We start from the raw sequence: 20,081 nt of genomic DNA on the forward strand, positions 1-20,081 counted from the left end.
CCATGGGTATGTAATTTGCTAGGGGTGCTTTCAGAGGTAGCGGCTGTCGGCTGCAAAGATGCCAGACTGCCTAATGAAAGCAAAGTGAATTATTCTGGTATGGATGTACATCTCACAGACTACTTCAGAATGTCCTGGATTCTCCATGGCTTCTTTGCATGCTTGCTCATTTTTCTTGTACTTATCTGTTGTTTGGTAGAGGAGGAGTTTGTCTGTCTCATCAGGCCTTTTGGATTATTGCACTTTGAGCCCCACACACAGCCTCTGAGCTTTTGATTAAAGCTCATGAGAGACATACCACTGCTCTCTCTTCTGAACCTATTTCATATCCCCTTAGAGGCTCTGCCCTGCTGAATACAAACCAGCATATGTCTGGAAGCAAAAGCACAGTGTAGCAGCTCCTTTTGTGGGGAGAGAATTGAGCCTGCAATGGTAGGCCTTACCACAGGATGGACACAAGTGTTTTGAATCCTCCACTTTCACCCAGGATTTTTTTTTCGTTCCTAACTTAGGTGGGGCTTTTTCTTGTAAGGTGCATGTACATCTGATACCATCTCAATCCCGACCCTACTGCAGCTGCAGTGATGACGAATCAGTGCAAGGAGTTAAGATAGAGCCAAACTCAGTACCGAGCTCAGTCCTTGTCACTCTCTTCATTGCTTAAATGCTGTGTCTGCATGAGTCACTTTATATGACATTTTTCTTTCTTCTTTTTTCCCCTCCTTCTTATTAGGGGAAATTGGTAGGATTAAGGAATTTCCCTATTTACAACTAAACCCCTGTGTCCTGCTGAGCATAAATATCTGGCTGGCTTCTCAGGAATTTGACTGAATACATAGGTAGATGTGGTGTTGCAGCTCTGTGCTTCTAGGGGAAATGCTGTCAAAGTACTTCCTGCCAGACTGAAGCTAGTAACTTATTCCCAAGCTTGGCAGTGAAAACCTGTGCAATCATTTTGATTTGATATATGGTACTTTGTGTTGCATTTAGGTCATCTAAACTCCAGCTAGATTCCCAAGCTGTATGTTTCCTGTTGGCTAAGTATCTCTGCAAGCCTGCAGCCAAACTCCAATAACCCACTCAGTATGCAGATGTCAGTTTCTGTGTGTGGTCCTTCATGTCTGGCCTGTGAAGGGAGAGTGTGTATGGCTGTTACCACTGGAAGTAATAGCTTGGCTTGTCGTAGCAAAGATAGCATCTCACCATGGAGCAGCAGCTTGTTGTGGGAAGCTGGGAGTCACAGGGAGGTCCTGAAACTTCAGAGCATACTGACTCTGGCAACTATGAGGTGTAAAGGCAGAATACTGGGGTTGGGGAAAGGGGAGCATACTCCCTGCCTAAGCTTTCACCAAGACCTTAGAACAGATTATCTAAAGGTGGTGGGGAGGGAAGGGGATCTTTCTGGCTGCTGTGTCCTCCTTAACAAAAGATGCTGTTGCATTAGTGGGAGACTGGAATAGAAGAGCATTTGCAGAGCATGTCCCAAGAGGAGATCAGGCAGTCAGATCCTTAGCCCTGCTAGTGTCGCCTGCCAGCCTCCTCCACTCCCGTTCTTGTGCTGCATGGAAATTCTCCATGCTGTTCCTTATCAACGCCTCACAGCTGGAGCAGAGGGGAGGTGTGGTGCTTTCACTAGTGGAGGAGGGCAGGTTGCCATAGCAGCAGGTCTGATTTCCATCCCTGCTGTTAGTACCTCCAGAGCTCCTGCAGTTGGAGCGCTGGGCTCTGTCCCTTCAGCACACCTTCAGCAGTCAGCAGGTGAGGCAGCTCGAGTGCAGAGTGCTGGTGAAGGACTAGAAGGGCATGGATCTGGCACGTACCTGGGGGTATCACTGATGCGGAGGGATGAAAGAACCAGCAGTGTCTCCCTATCTTGTCACCCTGCTTGTCTGACAGATTCTCTGTTCTCCCTGAAGAAGAAAAGTAAGCCAGAAACCATGGCCTGCCTAGCAGGGCAAATGCGTAGCAGTGGGCGCAGCTTCCTTCCCTAGACAACTCGTGGTACAGTGAAGAGCAGAAAGAAAAAACCATGCAAGGTCTGATCTGCCCTGTTTTTAGATAGTGTGTCATTTAAAGGAATCACATTTAAAATTCGATACTACAGACAAGGTCAAGGCCCCTTTTGCCAGCCCATCCACAACAGCATGAGCAAGACAAATTTCAGAACGGCTCTTTTTGGATTTCTGCTTCATAATTTTTGTCATATATTTTTCATTTCTTTCTGTAATTTGGCCCTTGGAGGGGAGGTAGGGTGTATGAGTGAGTAAGGGATTCAGCTGTAACTTGCAGCTCCCATGACTCTGTCCAGGTCTCTTAAACCCTCCCTGTGTTGCAGATTCTCACTTGGACCAAAAGTTTGTTAACTCCCCACTTATCATTAGGAGTTTGTTGGCAATGAATGAAAGAGTAAGGAGCTTTAACTTCGTAATAGGAGTGGCAGGTTTTGCATTGTTTTGTATCCAAGTATTGGAATTTTGCTGCAACATCCATATAAAGGTCTCCCGTGGCAAATGTTCATAATCGGTCTGTTGAGCTCGTTGCTCTGAATGCGTCATAGCATTTCTAAAATAAGACAGTGTTGTTTGCTTTGGTTTTTGTCCCTGAGTGTGATTGAGTTGCAACTTGCATAAAGTAACGGGCCTCAAGCAATTCTCAAAAGGGGAAATGACACAAGTTTTGCAGTCGATTGTCAGCTGACAGATGAGTTATCTAGTGGCAATTGCAGATCTGCCTGGCAACTGAATGAGATGTGAGGGTCTGTCTCACCCTGCAGACCCAGGCATTAGCTATTGTCCTTTTGTTGACATCGGAAAACCTAATTTGCAAAGCAAGTACTACTGGTACATCTTTCTGTCTGTGGCTGCAGCAGTCTCCCTTGCTGCTAGTTAGCCCTTGCTTTGCTTGCTTCTGTCCTTATCCCAGTCTGCAGAGTACCAAGCCGGCTAGAGTGGGCACTGCAGACCCTCAGGAGGACACTGAGAGTTGCCACTCCATCCAGCTGGGAGGTTCTCTGAGGGCATCAGTCATGCCCTGCGACGGCTTCAGGGATGCAACAAGTACTTCTATAGTCCAGAAAATTGTTGGCAGGCCTGATAGCAGAGAAGGTATGGAAATCCCAGCAAAAACAGTTATGTGGTTTTGTTTCATTTTAATTTCAGACAGCAAATCTAGGCAGTGCTGTCTCTCTTAGAGTTGAGAAACTGATCATTCTGTGGAGTTCAGCTGCAGGAGAGCAGCAGTAACACAGTTGTAATAGCATGGTAGGTGCTAGAAATTGGTAAGCTGAAAGGATCCCAGACCTAGTAGATCTGTGGGGAAAGTTCCTCCCAGGGTCAGACACACAGGTCTGTGGCTAGAGTCAGTGAAGATGCATCAAGAACTCCTATAATGATCCAGGCTGCTCGCATTTCTGAGCATGTACCTTCCCCCCGCTCCCCACTTCAGCAGAATGACGCATATCTCAAACCCAACACCTGCTTCCACACAATGATTTAGAAATGTCCTCTGCTACCTATGAAATAAGTGTAAAAACACTATGGAAATGCAGCTTTTTTTATAAAAGGGAAGGAGGAACAGAAGAAGTGTCACTTTGAACTGAGCTGTGAGGGAAGCTGACAGTGTAGATTTGAGGTCTGCAGCTCAGTGGCTGCACAGCAAGGAGCATTTGGGAAAAAAAACAAACCATCAAACACCTCCCCACCCAAAAGCAACCTCCAGCTCTTGTTCTTTGAAAATAAATGACCCCAGCAGTTCAGCTCACTCCTGCTGAACTGGAGGCTTCTGGGACTCACTGTGAGTCTCAAATTGACGTCAGCAAGTGCAAATGTAAATCTCAGCTGGCTCTGATAAATGGTGCTGCTAATTGAATTAGAGAGCACTCCAAGCCACCAGCTAATTATGCTCCTCAGGAAGCTGCTTTGTCCAGGTCCGTTTAATTCTATATTGGCTGAGCACTCTGAATCTGGCACAGAAAAGGGGAAATATATTACAGCTCCCCACTGAGGAGCACATATTTTTCAGCTCTTCTGGCTGAGCTGTCTGCTTGCTCCAAACATTTGGGTTTTCCGTAAAAAAAATATTCTTAGTGCAAAATTAATGATTCGGTCACCTTGTTCTAGCATATCATTACCCCCGTTTGATAAGAGACTGTCTCATTCCCTTTAATGGTGCTTTCCTCCATGTTACATGAAATGTTTTCCCTACTTTTATTTTACAAGTAGATAAATTACTTTTTAGGTGCATGGTTGGTACAAAATTTAACACCTAGAGGAAGCACAAACGTTAATGGGTTTTCAGAAAGCTTTGATCATGAGCTTCCTGTGTATGCCAGTAGCTAGAAGGTACTAGGTCCTGCCCGTGTGGCAGAGATTCAACTTCCTCCTGTCTCTTCTCTCTGCCATTCCCTTCTCTTCTTCCTTCTCATGCTTCTTTCTGAATTCTGCTGTCACTGGAGTAAGAAGTTCAGGTTACAAGATGCAGTTAGGAAGAAACTCCCACCACTAAGTTTAACTGCTTTCATTCCCTGTCAATCTTGGGAGGGGGGACTTAAACATCCTCACTTAGCAGCTATTGCTTCCATTCCAGAATAGCGTCCATTGGCATTAGTAGAACAAGACTGTTGAGTTGCTTTCTCCTGAAGTCCAGTAGATAATATACAGAAATACACTTAGTACCAAACAGCACTGTGGTTCCAGGTCTACTGGGCCTCCTGGTAACTGTGACCTCTATCCTAACTGGGAGCTGCTCTGGGCACTGCAGCAGTCGCTCCCCTAGAAACCATAAAACTGGTAAAGAATTCAGACGCCCCCTGGAATGTGGGATATCTCCCATGTCTGGAGCACAGCAAGAGATGGGCAGAATTTGCCTGTTGCCTGGCTCTGGCCTGGAGCTCACCACTGAAAGAGCCTTGCCACATCAGTGTTCCAGTAGCATTGCACTAGACCCTCGGCTACCCAGCTTGGAGTGATTGTGGCTTTGATTTTGCTACCAATGTGCTGCTTGGGAGCTCTATGCTGATTAAGGCTACACACACTCACAGTCTTTGGGGGACAATTTTAGAAGCAAATGCAAATAGAACATTATATATATATTCACTGTCATGTGTTATCCCAACCCCTTCCATGTGCCATCTGTTGTCTGAGGTTGCTGAGCCTGACGAAGCGAGGTGGCAGGAGGTAAAGGTTCATTGTCTGAATTTAAAGCTCTGTCATGACTTCCTGAGCTATAGGTGCGTCATGAGCCATGGTTCTCTCATGGCTGCCGCTGAGAGCAGGCACCCCGGGTTTTGCTGCTGTATAGTTACTGGCAGCAGAGAGAGCAACCTTGTGCTTGTGCCCAGTCTGAGTTTTTTTTCAGTCAGAAAGTTGCTGCTGAACTAATACAAAGGTTGACCTTATAGCTGTGTTGGTGCTACCATTTACCATGCCATATTCAGGGTTTCATGTTTTTGTATCTGAGATGTGATTCTCTGAGCACATAAACGTTATTACTTTTAAGATGCCTCTTTTATTTTCTGTTGCCTTTTTTTAACCTGTGTCCTTAGACTGGGTAATTGAAACCAATGTAAACTGTTCCCTTTTCACCTTTATAAGTCTTGTTAGTGAAGAGTCATTTTGCTATTGCACAAGCAGCCTGACTAGCTAACACCTGATGGAAACCAAGGACTCCTTGGGGACTTGACAGTTTGAGTAATACATCATTTCACCTTGAAGAGCAGGGTGAACCTCATTATTGGGGTCTCCTCTGGCCTTTATACACTAATTCACTGTATTGTTATTTGTCACGAGTGCCTTGGCATTATGTATGACATCCACTGGTGGGAAGAGCAGCTCCGCGTTTCTCATCATTTTCCACCCTCAGTGTTTTTTTCCGTCAGTCATTCCTGCCTCTCCTTTTTTGATCTTCTTTTTACCAAAAGTATTTTCACCTCTTGTTTCACTGCTGATATAAACTGTGAAACAGTGAACACTCACATTTAAACTGCTGCTAATAAGGGCTGAGTTGCCAGCAAAGTTAAGAGCATGTGGAGGACTTCCATTGCTCAGGCTGAGTTTCAGGCTGTCTGCAAACTCAGGATGGTTACACTGAGCTGGCTTATTTGGGAGAAGATTTTTGCTACTACCAGCTCCTGGAATATCCTTTTGTTCTAGAAAGCAAAGCTGAATCCTGCACATTCTGAACGTATGCCATAAAGACCATGTGAGAACAACCATGTGAGCTGCATTGGGCCTGTATTTCAGAATACCAACAAGTAAAAGGTATAGGGAGTGTTTCTCACAAAAGGTATAAAGAAGAGGAAGTATGGACAGGACAGTAGTGTTTCTGCAGAGCTGTAAGAGGCACCAGCACTGAGGCACTTAGTTCCGTTGCTCAGCAATCAGATCCACCATTACTGGGTGCCCACTGTGTTGTACAGCGCTGGCCTGGGCAGGCTGTCGCTATGTAGACGCATCCAGGTCAATGGGAGGATGTGACATGGGTGCTGTTCTGACTGCTGTCAGCTCTACATCTGGACTGAGCGACTGAAAGCATTTTCAGTGCTACAGGCTGTATACTTGGGACCTTAGCCATCAGCCGAAGGTGCTGCCTTCCTCTCTGTCCCTGAGCTAAACCACACAAGGCTAGTCCAATGAATTACTTCATTTTAAACCAACCACACACCCTGAGCTCTGGGGAATTGTGCTAGTTTCAGTCCCTTTCTTATAATGTAGAAGCAAGCTGGTAGTCTACCTTATTTTTCATTTTCCTTGTTTTCAGCAGCATCCCAGGCAGCTTGAACACAGTTGCTTTTTCTTGGTTTTGTTTCTTTTCTTTTTCTTTGCAAAAGGGAATTGAAGTGAAACCACACCATTCACAGAGAGCAGCCATAGTAGCTATGGTGGGTTGTCAGGCTCATAAGAGGAGATGCCAGAATAAGTTCAGCAATGACATGATGTTTATTAGCACAAGAAATGGAGGAGGAAAATCAAGCATTTGTTTTCAAAGGGATGCCTTTGCTTCTAGAGGCTGAAGGGAGGGCTGACCTCCAATTTCCAGGCACAAGGAAATGACAGCTGCAAAAAATGTTCCTTGTTCAGAATACACCAAAATTACCATCTTCTGCCTAGTTATTTGCTACTAAGAGAGTCTGCTTTGAACATGTTCCAGTGATTCCAGCACCTCAGGAATTCACAAAGAGCAACCATTTCCAGTGATTCTTTTATTTAGGAACTTTGCTGGGTGCTTTACAATTTGTAAAGGGCCTAAGTAATATCACTGAGCTTTTCGTTCTTCAAAGTGAAGCAGTCAGCATTTTTATATCCTAAAGCACAAGCTGAGCATTTGCAAAAAGCAGGCTTACAAGACGCTGGATGTTGAAGGGACGCAGACTCTCACAGTTAGAACTGGGACTTGTACTTTTAGGAATTTAGACTTGCTCAGTCTCTCTGAGGGTACTTTCTGCCTCAGTTTCCCCTCTCCAGTGAGGAAAGAATACTGCTTTGTCTGTCACTTTGTCTGTCTAAAGAGGGAATGTTTCACTGAAAAACACCTTGTTTTGTGGTGGTATGGCATCTTATGTAACTGGACCCTGCTGCTGAGTGGTGCTATGCCAATGCAAGTACATATCACCAGTCTTTTCCTGGATGGTCTTTTACTCCAAGCTGCAGGAGATCAGGAGCTGCTTGTTCTCAGATGGATTACAGTAAGGCTGTCTAAGAACCCTGGGAGCCTCCAGGGAGATTTAGTTCACAGTGGCAATTCCTGCCATTGTTTTTTAGACTGCATTTTTGAAAGATATCCAGTGCTGGCTTACAATAAGCAAACAAAACACAATTCATCTTTCATCTGAAAAAGTGACTTGAATTGGATGTCCGGCACCTTGGCTGTGTTACCAGCAAAGCTGCGTGAATTGCGGTGACCAGCAGGTACATGCTGGATCTGTGTACCATTTCTGACCACTTGGCAAGCTGCAAATCAAATTCAAGTGCTGTTGCTGCTTTTCCAAGCTTTATGTGGATGGCGTTAGACATGTCTGTCCAGGGTTGATAGTTTACCAACAAGCTGATCTTAAAGAGATAAAGAGATAAGCTTCAATGCTGAGGAAGCAAGACTGCCTCAGCCCTGATTTCAGTAAATTGCTCAAGTTTTTGAAGCTTCTAGCAAGGTTCAGTGCTGCTGCTGCAGGACCTTGTATTTGTCTGCTTCACATTGAAACCAGGATTTTACTATTAGTTTGCTCAGTAGGAGAATACATGCATTTAAAATGTACTCAGTTAGCACAGCTCCAGCAATTAGCAACCAAACAAAAGGTACTAATTTGATACAGCCATTAAACCCTCCATGCTTGAGTACTCTGTTGGTCCAATTGTTGCAAAGTGCTGTGAAATGCCAGCTCCCAGCACTAGCAGGGCATGGAATGAATGCTGGCAGCCTGCAGCAAACTGCATTGTAGGCTTTAGAGCAGTTCGTCCCTCTTTAATTCAATACTCTCAACAGAAGACCAGCACAAGAACAAAACTTCAAAATGCCAGTGCCCATCAAAGCTCCTGTCTGCCCTTCAGACATGTGTGAAGGAATAGGTGGCCAGAAAGATTGGATCGAAAAGAGGACAAGCCAGGAGCTAAATGCAGCCTTGCTATCTTTCACCTTCATAGCGTGCTGCTGTGAGGAACAGGAGGCCTGCCTGTCTGTATGATACGGAAGGCCCACAGGGCTGTACTGTCTGCTTTTTGGACAGTGATATCCAGGATCTAAGTTTCCTTTGATAATTACAACATCTTCCTGCCCTCTCTCCCCCATAATCCTACTGGAATGGATAGTGGGTGTGCTGAAAAACTGGGCAGACTGCTGCTCTTAAACTGGTGATGCTGGCACAAACCAGCTTTTCTCACCGACAAGGAGAAAATGGGACTGGTCTTCGTACGCCAGAACAATTAGCATTCTTCATATCACTGACTCACCAGCACAGATCTTTTGCAAAGCCTCAGTTGTATCATTTTGAACATACTGGCTAATAAACGCTTTAAGGATGATTTGTTTTTCCTTTCTGGTTTCAGGTCCTCAAAGCTGCTGCGTGCATTCTACGTCCCTCTCCTCTCAGAACAGTACACATGGTATGCAAACTATACTATTCTGAAATCCCGAAGGTTGAAGCAAACCAGGAAAAAAATGGGAGGCTAGCAACACACCTGGGCAACAAAACCAAAAGCATCTGCTGACACTCTTGGACAGCTGCCTAAGCCATCTTCAGTTCCCTTTTTGAAAGATTGAGCTTGTAAGATTCACTAATAAAGATTTCCCATGAAGTGATTTTGCTCTGCAACCTTCCAGCTGTAAAAAAGGTGCATCGTCTGCGTTCAGTTCTCAGTGTCAAGTCTCTGCTCTGCCTACACAGAACATATTGGTAAGAAACCATTTGAAAATCCAGCAGCCACCTACGAATGTATTATCCCTGCTGCTCCGTGTTATTATCTATTATACCAGAGAAGAGAAAAATGGAAAATAAAAAGGAATGACAGTATGAGGTTTTACTCCAGGTTGCTATCTGGGAAAATCCAGCTCAGCCTCTCTTTTCCTCTCTCCTGCCCCCTTCCACTGTTCTCATCTGCTCAAGTATTGCTCACCTTCTCCTAGGGAATTTTTTCAGGTAACAACATTTAGGATTTTTTTTTTTTAAAGATAAAGGAAGGGGAAAAGAGGAAAACCTTGAGAGACAATTAACTGAGATGCTCTGAATCTCAAGGAATGAAGTAGCATGCATCACAGAGAAACACCTAAAGTTGCTCTGTCCAGGAGACACTTTCAAGGATTAACCTCTGCTTCTGGGAGAAGAGACCCCAAACTTAGGAGTTGAGCCAGTTATCTATTTTAATGGGATCAGTGTGTTTTTGTTATTTGTGAAACCAAGGGTTTGTTTGCTATTTATAATAATTTTTAAAAGATACCTACAATGTCCTTTGAATTCTAGACTACAGCATCTTAAAATTTCTGGAAACATCCAGAGAGGAGAGGGATTAATTTTTTTTTTTTGCTGTTCTGTTTCCCAGAATAGACAGTATGTGTTACATTGGTCCAACATGCCCCAGAGCAATGCTGTATTTATTACATCTCCATTTTTAAAACATACAGTATCACAAGCTAGATGAAGGGAATTGTTTTCACTCACATCCTTGGAACTCTGTGGGGATGGGATGGCATGAGATGGAGCAGCAAGGAAGTTCCTTTTGCAAAAAGGCTGCAGAAGCTCCATGCCCCACTGTGATTGTGATTAGATTGGTCTGTGTGTGCAGTGACAGAGCACCAGAGCAGGTGGACCAGGAAGCAGATTTTTATGTTTGGAAGCTGTTGGGATCCAAACGGAAGAGCGCATGCCTCTGAGGATACACGTGTTGGTCCAGGTGCAGAATGCAGTGCTAAGTAGGTCTCTCGGCCAGTCTGCAGGTTAACAGCTGAGCAGGATGGGAAAGGCAGGCTGTACCAATGGGGCTTTGATCTAACATAATATTGCTGGGACAAAGCAGGAGGAACTGGATGAGGAGCAAGGCATGGGCTGAATCGGAAGAGCAACTTCAGAAACATAGGAAGAGGTGTTGTGAATCCCCTGCATTTTGTTAAGGAGGAGTTTTTTTAGTGGCATTGTGCTCTATTGGAAACACAGCTTATAAAGTGCAAAACATGATAAGAGCAAACAGAGCATTGCTTCATTGTCTGGATGATTACAGGATGGAGAATGCAGTTCTCTTCCATTGCAGCCCCATTGTATGGACGAGCAGTTTGAAGCTGAGACTCTAAATTCAAACTTTGAAGGCTTAGGGATCCATCTGTGGTGTCTAAGTCTTGGCTCTCTTCAGAGAGGTGGATTTCGCCCTATGCAAATATCACACTTTATAAGAGTCAAGTGTGGAGCTTCAAGGTTTTCAGCCAAGTAACTGGTGTCTTAGCTGAGTTGGTCTGAAAGGTCAGTCACATTGCAGATCAATGTTGTACTGTCTGTGTTCATAGTATTCCCCCACCTCTCTCCAGCTGGCTCTACCCCTCATAAAAGTTTACATGCGTTGAACAGGGCTCTACAGTGCCAGTAAATCAAAACCAAAACTCTTGCCCTGCATGTTACCTCTCCCCTTGCTAATCCCCGACCTTAAATCAAATAGAGAAAAAAACACAGTTAAAGAACCAATTGCACCTCTTTCTGGTGCTGTTTGTGTGACTGTTCCATGTTGTCATGGCCTGTAACCTCGTGTTTAATGTGAAAACAGTACAGTAAATATCTGTTTTAAAAAACTCTGGCTGCTCCACCTTCCTCTCCAGTTTCATTCCTATTTTGGGGGGGTGGTGGGAGACTGATAACTTGACAATAATTAGGAGTTATCAATGTTTTCCAGAAGAATGCGGTAGTGGACAGCTGGACAGCTTTGCATTTCACAGTTTCAAATCAAGGCAGGGACTCCATTTTGCTGCTTACCATGCAAACCGGTGGAGTCAGTCCTGCCACCTGGAGAACTGGCAGGCTAAAGATAAGAGGCAGAGAAAGGGAAGGTTGTTACTTTCATTGATTACGAGAGCAGATCACATTTTAATGCTGATTTCAGGGAGAAGTTGGGAGTCTCAGTACTGCAAAGATCTTGACCCAATAACTCATTTAAGGTCACCCATGGAGTCTGCCTACAAGTTGTTTCTCATCTAGTGTCTTTGGCACAGAACCAGCCCTCCTGGCAGCTGGTAAAGGAGCCGGGGCCTCTCTTCCTTTAGTCCCTGCTAGTGTATAATTGTCACGGGTAGTGCTGCTGGGCAGCCAGAATACAGCACAGAGGCAACCTGTTGATCCCAGCTGAGAGCACTGGGAATGAGGAGGTGAAGTTGCTACCAATGGTCTTTCTGTCATAAAGAATGAGCCATAGGTGAGATTTCTGATACGAAATGCTAAGGCTCCCCTTATCTTTTAATAATTCACAAGTCAGGGCTGTTGCACTCTTTGCAGTGTTGAGATTAAGCAAAAAGCCATCAGTAATGAGAGGATTACTAGTAAATAAACAGACTTGATGGAGTGAGCAATACAAGTCCAAGGAGTATGTGTATCAGGGCCTGAGGAAGAGACTGCAAGAATTGACTACCTGGCTCAGGTATAGCTGGATAAAGGATCTTGCTTTTTGAATGCAGATGTGGATGCAAAGACAGTTGTGTCAAAAGGTGGAGCTGCATAGAAAACAGAACATTTTTAATGGCATTTTGTAGTTGGCGTTTCTGGTTTTGTTAGCAAGCTTGAGGGAGGGGCTTCAGATTATTTTTCTTTTTATTTTCTTATGGCTTTGACCCTAATTAAAGCAAATGTATGATCTCATTGTGAGGAGGCAGGTTTGGTACAGCTAATTTATGATGTCTATTAACAAATAAATAAAGTCGTGTGGTTTGTGAGCTTGTGGGTAAAGGGTCAAACCACAAATTGCTGATCTGACTCAGCTGGATTCCCTGCCTAGAGTTGCCTCCAGCAGAGAGGGGTGTTGTGGCCAAACCTGTTGGGTAGCACATCAGGATTGTGTAGATTCTGTCTTTGGAGAAAGGGCTCTTCGTGTTATTCTGGCTGGTTCTGGAAAAGAGCCCAGATGGCTTTCTACAGTGCTGCTAGTGTCTGACCTGACACACTGACAGAAGCTGGTTTCCTCACAGAACCATAGATGGGCACAACCTTGTGGTCATGACTGTGGCTAGATGAGGTGTCTCGCATGAAGCTGAGAGGTGCTGCAAGACATTTGCAGTGGTCAGAGAATGTACAGGGGTTACAGTATTCCTAGCCTCTTTGCTGGCATTACTTTTCCACCTTTAAGCTGAGGCTGAGAGCACCGCAGGTTGGACAAGTGCTGCTGTGAAATACTGGGACCCTGTAAATTTCATCTTGTCTGAGCTTATCCAGCCTTTGCAAAAAAGAGTCCCCGAGGAAGCGCCAGCAAGGAGTCAGATCGACACTCTCAGAAATAGGCTGAGGGAAGTCACGATTTCCACAAAACTATTTTTTCCTGCTTGTCTGCTGCAGCAGGATTTAAGTTCCGTTTCAGTTCTGCTCCTGCTTTTTCTACCTGTTCCTGGGGTTCAGCTACAACCTGCTTCAAAGGCAGGCGTATGTGTAAGCTGGTCATCTCCACCTAGAGCTCTGCCTGGGCTTGGGGGCATGTCAGAAGAGGGCACTCCTGACATGTTTCCAAGGCTGTTCAATGCAAATTTGCTCTTTTTGAAAGGAAAACGAAAGGGACACTGCATCTCCACAGAGCTGATACTTCAGCTTTCCTTGACTCAGGGTTTTTCTCCTGTTCAAAGTTTTTTGTCTTCTTTCTGTAGGAAAATTATTTGAAATAATGTACTCTCTTAGAAGCCAGGAGCTGAGAGTGTGTGTGAAGAAGCAGAGTCAAAGGAGTTGAGGTGTGTAGAGCAGATACCTTGGACATGAATAAGAGTGAATAAGATGTTGAGGGCTGTATGTAGGATGGGAAGGCTTCAGGCTGGCTTAGCTGGGAATGCCACAGGCCAGCTTTCAGGTGTGACTAGCAGATCTGCACTGGAGCTGGTTGTTCTAGGACAGATTTATGGCATGTTGGCAGCTGGGCTGTCATATCAGAGCACAGCTGCTGTTTGACAACTCTTCTCTCCATAGGAGTGGGGAAGCACTTTCACTTGCTGTGCTGAATTGCCAACATACAGGAGATTTCTGTAAAGCATGGTGGGGGGACGTTATTTCCAATGCAGACTGTGCATCCTCTGGGTCATAGTGAAGGGATTGGACCAAAGTTTGGTACCTGGGACAGTGATGGTCAGTGTCAAATAACAGCTGCTGTTTCTCTCCTCTATTCCCCTGCTTTTTCTCTAGTGAGCCTAATGCTTAGACAGTGCTTGGTTTTGGCCTTACTGGTAACAGAGGTTTCCTTGCTACTTGTACTAACCTCAGAAGCAGGGACTGTCTTAGTATTTGAGTCCACCTCACATCCAAAAAAAGGTATCGAGTTAGAGAGTTGTGTGTTTATTTTGTTGCTGTAAGAAGGGCTCAAAGTAGCAGTGGAGACAGGCCCTGGTAATGAAATTCTGTGGTTTTGAGTTCCTACCTCTCCAGGCACTGGTGGAGGAAAGAGCTGTGAATTTCTTTCTCCTCCAGCATCTGTCAGAACCTGAGCATCATCGCAGCCCTGCTGAGATTCAGCACATGTCCCCATGAATAACTGCACATGCCTCTGTCTGCTTGCATGGAGAGGTACTAATGAGACCCCATCTGTCCAGCTGTGTCTGCTAAGCAGCAAAAAAAGGTCAGGGTGGATATTCAGGGTGAGAGAGCATCATAGCCTAGCAGGACTCTTGATCAATGCAGTCCTCTTCTGCCTTCCTGCCCAGTTCTTCATCCAGAGGGTAACCACCATGTGAGACTGGAGAACTGCAACCAGGACTGGACAGAGGTGCATTTTCTTTTGGGATCAGTGAAGAGGCAGGGTTTGAGACTGGATGAAGAGGCGGAGACTCCCTAGTCTCCTCCAAACAAGTGCATGTGGCTGGATGCCTGACTAGAGACTATAGAGAGCCAGGAGCCTGGGTTCTCAGGTGATACTGTCACTCGCTTGTCCTGTAACTCCGTGAATCCTGCTTGGGAGGTGAATTACTGGATAAGTGTTTAAACATCGTTGACTAAACAGGCTTCAAAAAAAAAGTGCAAGCTCCTCTGTGTTCCACCCAGCACAGAGAAGGCTGCTCTGGTCTTCTCTGGTTTCTACTAGTCCACTTGACGTTGTTTTAGAACTTGTCATGCCTGGAGTGAGCGAAGAAACATTCTCTGTGAAGTTTCTTCTGTCCTGTGTTGAAACGGGCCAGTTGGAAAGACTGTCAGTCTGGTGAAGAGCAGGGTGGAGAACTGATCACTGCAATTATTCTGCCTCAGAACATGCTGTCCAGGTGCTGCCCTGTGCTGCAGAGCCCAGCCCTGTTTTCTGCCTCATACAAAGAGGAGGCTGTTTTGACCTTTCCTGTTTTTAATCCTCCCCTCCTGCTTGGCTGGGGAACCTGCACTTTCACCACATTGTATCTGAGTCAGCAAGAAACAACAGGGCCACTGGATGTGGTTTTTGTGGTGAACTCATAAGCCGTTGCCCATACTACCCTCTCTGGTTTGAGACCAGCCCAGTGGTCCAGGCATAGTAGCGGCAATCTACAGACGGGTTTTTGCCTTGATTTTGAGGACAGGTAGCTTTCCACATCCCTGACATTCTTTCCACTGTTGCAAAATCTTTGAGGCAGGTGCAGTCCTTGCCTGCATTGCACAGTGCATTGCACCAGGGCTTCCTGGACTCTGCTCAGTGCTGCTGCAGCTGTGAGAAACCAAAGGGTCAAAGCAAGAGGTGCAATTATCAGGCTCCTCGGCTTCTTACCTTGCTGTTTCAAGACAGGGAGCGGGTGGGTGGCTTTCCCTGGGAGGAGGCTCTTATATTTCTGCACAGCCTGGTTTGCTCCAGCATCTCTGCTGGCTCTGACTGCACCTCTGAAGAGACAGAACCTGCTGATACCCTGGTGGCTTGAACCCACTGCAGCTGGAGTCAGGCCCTCCTCTAACTCACAATGTCTTGGGAATGCGCTCTGGGGACAGGCAGGAGCTTTCCAGCAGCTTTATGCAATGCTGTCTGAATCACGCAATAAACAAGTCCAAACCCTATTATTAGACTTTGGAAACAGCTGCCTTAGAGACAGGTTTGCTTATAAATATCCATTATTTTCTCTCTGGCTCTTCACTAGGGAAGCTGGCAAGGAAAAGGGATCTCTGCTTCTCCAGAATCTGCCTGCTTCTGCTGTTGTTGTTGCTTCTTCCCACCTGAGCTCATCCTCCTTGGTCTTCCAGCCTCCCAAGTTGTAGCTGTGCTAATGAAATGTCTCATCTGCTCCAATGTCAGCAGGACGGCAAATACCAGCTATTTTGGAGAGGGATGGGAAAACAGAAGTAATAAGCAACTGGGCAGAGCACTTGCCACGGTCACCGCAGTGTGTAGGTATGCAATCCAGCTGCTTTGGTGGCTAAAGCAGAAGTACTGGGTCCAGTTCCCTACTCAGCTCCAACAACACTCTGCATAACTGAGAAAGCTCCTTTGCATCATGAAACAGGGATGACAGCACTTCCGTTCTCTGCCATTTTTGAGGAGGGACAGATCTAAGGCTCGCCAAAAGTCAGTGGAAATGCCGACTTCAACAAGCTTTGCAGCCGGTCGCTGGACTGCGCAGGCTGTCTTGTAACGTGAATATATCTGGCCTAACAGGACTGCTGTCTCATTCAAGACTGTTAGCTTTCCCATCCAAATGAAACAGCGGTCTTCTCCCCATGCCAAATCTATCAAGCACAGATTCCCTCAGCCCTCCTGCCTGCCTGTGCTGTTGCTCTCTCTGCCCCTTTCAGTTGTTTGGCGTGAGTACTTTTAGCTGTAGGGTGCTTTATCTTCTCTTGAAAAGCAGGTTTTATATTTTGTGCACTCAGTATTTGCTCCAGAGAATTGAGTTCAGCTTTCTGTGAGAACCCAAGGCTCCTCTTCTTACCTTCACTTGTTTGGTAATGCTCTGCTGTACATAAAAGCCCCAAAGCTGCTCAGACTGCACCCTGTGTCATTATCTGTATAAAATGGAGCCAGCACAGAATAGCCAGGACATGCTGTAGGCTTGGAGAAAGGATAAAGGAGGTATTTTTAAAATTATTAAAGAATGGCCAGCTCCTCTCCAGTGGATGTTGCTGTTAAGGGTGTGGGGAGGGTTGGTGTGGGAGCTAAAATCTCAAGAACATTTCTCATTCTTTCTCTAGGTGACTGCCTTGCAGCCCTGCTTTACCTCTGTTTCTTCCGGCTAAGCCTGGCAAAACAGGTCCATCTACCAGTTCAGGCAATGGACTGCAGTGAAAACACAGCGCTTGTCATGCTGCCACGCTCCCCACACCCTGTGGCTTGCTTTGCAAACAGCTGGAGCCGGTGTCTGATGCCGCATCCCTAGTGCAGTGAGGAGGTGAGAGGGAGGAGACAATATTTCATGTCTCCAGTTGGCCACCTGTGCATCTGTTTGCTGGAGCCCCCTTTCCACGTACCTTCTTTGCCTGCAGATACCTCTTCATCAGGGGAGTGTTCAGAGAACTCGCAGACTTCTCTCCTCTTTGATGCAGGGACAGATGCAGAGGGCAATGGGTAGTGTCTTTAAGGAAACAGGATGCTTGGGTCACTCATCAAGCGATACCAGGGAGATTTAGAGAGAAATGTGTACAGCTCTCTGGTCTAAGCCAGTTATGCTGGGTACCAAGCAGAAACTAACAGCTTCTATGAAGGAGGAGAGTGATGCAGGGCTATAAATCTCTGCCTCAGGCTTGGTGGTGAATTGTAGAGACTGGGAGAGCAGAGGGTGGCAGAGGTGAAAAAGCAAAGGGAGAAGCGTGTAGCATGTAGAATTAGGAAGAGGTGTTTGTACTTTTTCAGCCAGGTATATACAGTGAGGATGGCGTAAGGCATAGAAGAGACTGTAGGGGAGACTTGAGAGGACAGGAGGTGGAACCATGTGGAAGCAGAGGTGTGCTTGTGTGAAGAAATTAGGTTGGGTGAGGCATCCTCTGATTTGGAGGACCTGCCCCACAGAAAACATGTTAATTTCCTCTCAGCTTGCAAGCATTTTTGTGATCATTCAGCTTTTCTTGCTTTCTATACAACATCCTCTGCAGGCTGGGGGTCAGTGGTGGCAGCTCTAGGAGATGGGGACAGCAGTTTTCAAATAGAGAGCTTTATTCTTCTTCAGTTCTGTTAAGCTGGTCTGCCTTTGGAGGCCATGGCCGACAGAAACTCATACATGGACGTGGGATCACAGCTAACAGCTGGGAATCTCTGTTTGAGCCCCCATTCCTCCCTTCCAGCCTCAAGGCAGTGGGTCCGTGGTGGGAACCTTGCTGAGGTTCACCCCACTCCGGCTGGGAAACTCTTCCCCAGCCGCTTCCTCGGGCTCCCAGGAGAGGGCATCATGCTCCACTAGAAGCGAGGAGAGACGCGGGCTTCAGGGCTGACAAGTGGGCTGAAAGTCTTGGGGATGGGGTGGGGAATTGGGGGTTTTGCTACAGGTAAGACCTTGAGTTTCAGGACTGCAACCTTGCACTCGTGTGGCAAGGCTGACTTTGCTGGGATCGCACTGGAGAGGGAGTGGAGGTCAGTGGCTGATGCCTGGGTGTTTTCTCTCCAGAGGGTCAAATTAGAATAGAGCTCTCTGCCCCTGTGCTCTGATGGCCTGCTCTTGGCCGCCAGTGCCTTTGTGCTCTGGCTGGAGGAGACATCACAGGAGGGTGCAAGATGCTCCTGGAGGGGCTCATCCAGCAGCTGGACCCTGTTGCTGTGTGGAGACAGGGTCTGGAGTGCTCTTCCTACACAGGTGAGCAGCAGGCTGTGCCCAGCAAGCTGGGCAGGCAGGTCATGGCACCCTCCTCTCTGTTTCAGTGGGGATGTGAAGGAGGAGGTAATGCTGACTGTTGCTTTTCCTCACTACAAGCACAGTTATGTATCCCTTGTTAAGATTGCAGTGGAGTTTTCATTTAGCTGGTTCAGGTGGCTTTGTGGCAGCCAGACCTGAGAGAAGAGGATGCACCAGCCCCTCCACGGGGGTGCAGAAGTGCTCATGGCTGGAGAGGGGGAACATCCCTTTCTTTATATTCCTGGGTTAGTCTCCTGCACTGTGGTCAGTGCTTGATCTTTCCAGAACACGCTGTTCCTCCTCATCGTTTCAGTAGCTTCTGTAAAGTCCTTTCCCTCTGATGGTCCTGTCTGTGAGGCGCTCAGGTTGTAATACAGCTAGCTCGTGCTATGTGTGTGTCTGAGCATTCCACCAAACAGTCAGTCAGGTTTCCTGGTTCATCACAGGTACGCATCTCTCAAGGTAAGCACTGTGCTGCCTGTTGCCTGGGGTAGTCTGAACCCAGCCTGCAGCTGGCATGCATGAGGCTAGAGGCTGCAGACTTCTCACCTTCAAATCCTGGGTGCTGGACTGAGTGAGAGCAGAATGCCCTGCCTGAAGTCCTGCAGTCAGTGGAAAAGTTTTGAGTGTACGTGTGTGCGCGTGTTGAATTCCTGTGCAAGTTGGACTGCTGCCCGCCACGGGGAGAGCCTCCTGCAGTGCCTGTGAAGTGTGTGGTGTGTTTTCCAGATTTCTACAGACATTTAAAGCTGCACACTATTGGTAGTACAATCAGGCAGGTTGGGAGATGGAGGTGCTGAACAGGCAGGGAGTGAGGAAACGATGCCACCCCGCCATGCTGTTTCCCTTCTCCCTTGCTCAGGGATTGCTGATGGTCCCTTTGCACAAGAAATTAGAAGCTGAACCTGGGCCTTCTGGCAAAGCAAGTCCCCTCCCATTCTTAAAGCAACCCAGAAAACTTTCCTGCCTAATTGGAATTATTTCTGGATCTCATTTTCTCTAGAGACTTGGCACTTATTGACAGTTAACCCATGTCTGTAAGGAAAACTAACGATTAATTGCTTCCTTTCAGTTAGACTCCCTGTCCTCTATCTTACCTAATTTGCTAACAAATATATTATCTTTCTGGCAGTCCAAAATAAATAGTTGTTCTCAAGCAGGAGCTGGTGCAGAATCCAAGGCTGTACTTGTCTTTCCCAGCAATAGCAGGCCTGGAGATGGGAGTTGTCATGAAGGAATAGATGCAATTCTCATCCACTTTTTTGGCCACAGACAGGTGAGAGGGAATAGTAGTAATTTAGGCAGGGAAGAAATCGGCTCTCTGATTTCTACATTTTGTGAGAATGTGGAGAACAGGGCAGAACTGCTAACTGCAGGAGCTTTTCTGTTTTTTTGACATCATGAAAACTCCCTGGAATTTTGGCCACAGCATATATTCCATGGTATTCAGGCAGGGAGGTATTTTCTCCTAAACAGAGTGAAAGAAAAGATTACAGAGTGCTCACTAACAGACTCAGGGTTAACAGGACTGCCTCTTAAATGTCAGTTACGGTCTAACATGCCTGCTGCATTAATGATTTGCAGGAATAGCAGGGTGTGTGTGTGTCCGAGCTTTCATTGTGAGAGTGGCTGTGATGTCTGTGAGAGAGTCAGATGACTCTAGAGCT

The 20,081-nt window shown here is 46.3% G+C and overlaps 1 protein-coding gene across 7 annotated transcripts in view; it reads left to right on the forward strand.

Annotated features, from left to right (window-relative positions):
* ALG9 (ALG9 alpha-1,2-mannosyltransferase) overlaps positions 1-16,538 on the forward strand; it is a 43,955-nt gene extending 27,417 nt beyond the window's left edge. For 5 of the 7 annotated variants that reach the window (XM_063355176.1, XM_063355175.1, XM_063355177.1 and 2 more), the window contains one exon: positions 9,036-11,212. In XM_063355176.1, coding sequence (XP_063211246.1) covers positions 9,036-9,159 — 124 coding nt within the window. In that variant the 3' untranslated portion in view covers positions 9,160-11,212. Of the gene's footprint in view, positions 1-9,035; positions 11,213-15,735 lie in introns of those variants that run through there. The other 2 variants (XR_010073624.1, XR_010073625.1) reach the window with 2 other exon arrangements.
* Positions 16,539-20,081: the final 3,543 nt, after the last annotated feature.

The sequence above is a fragment of the Chroicocephalus ridibundus genome, chromosome 18, assembly GCF_963924245.1.
Source record: "Chroicocephalus ridibundus chromosome 18, bChrRid1.1, whole genome shotgun sequence".
NCBI lineage: Eukaryota > Metazoa > Chordata > Aves > Charadriiformes > Laridae > Chroicocephalus > Chroicocephalus ridibundus.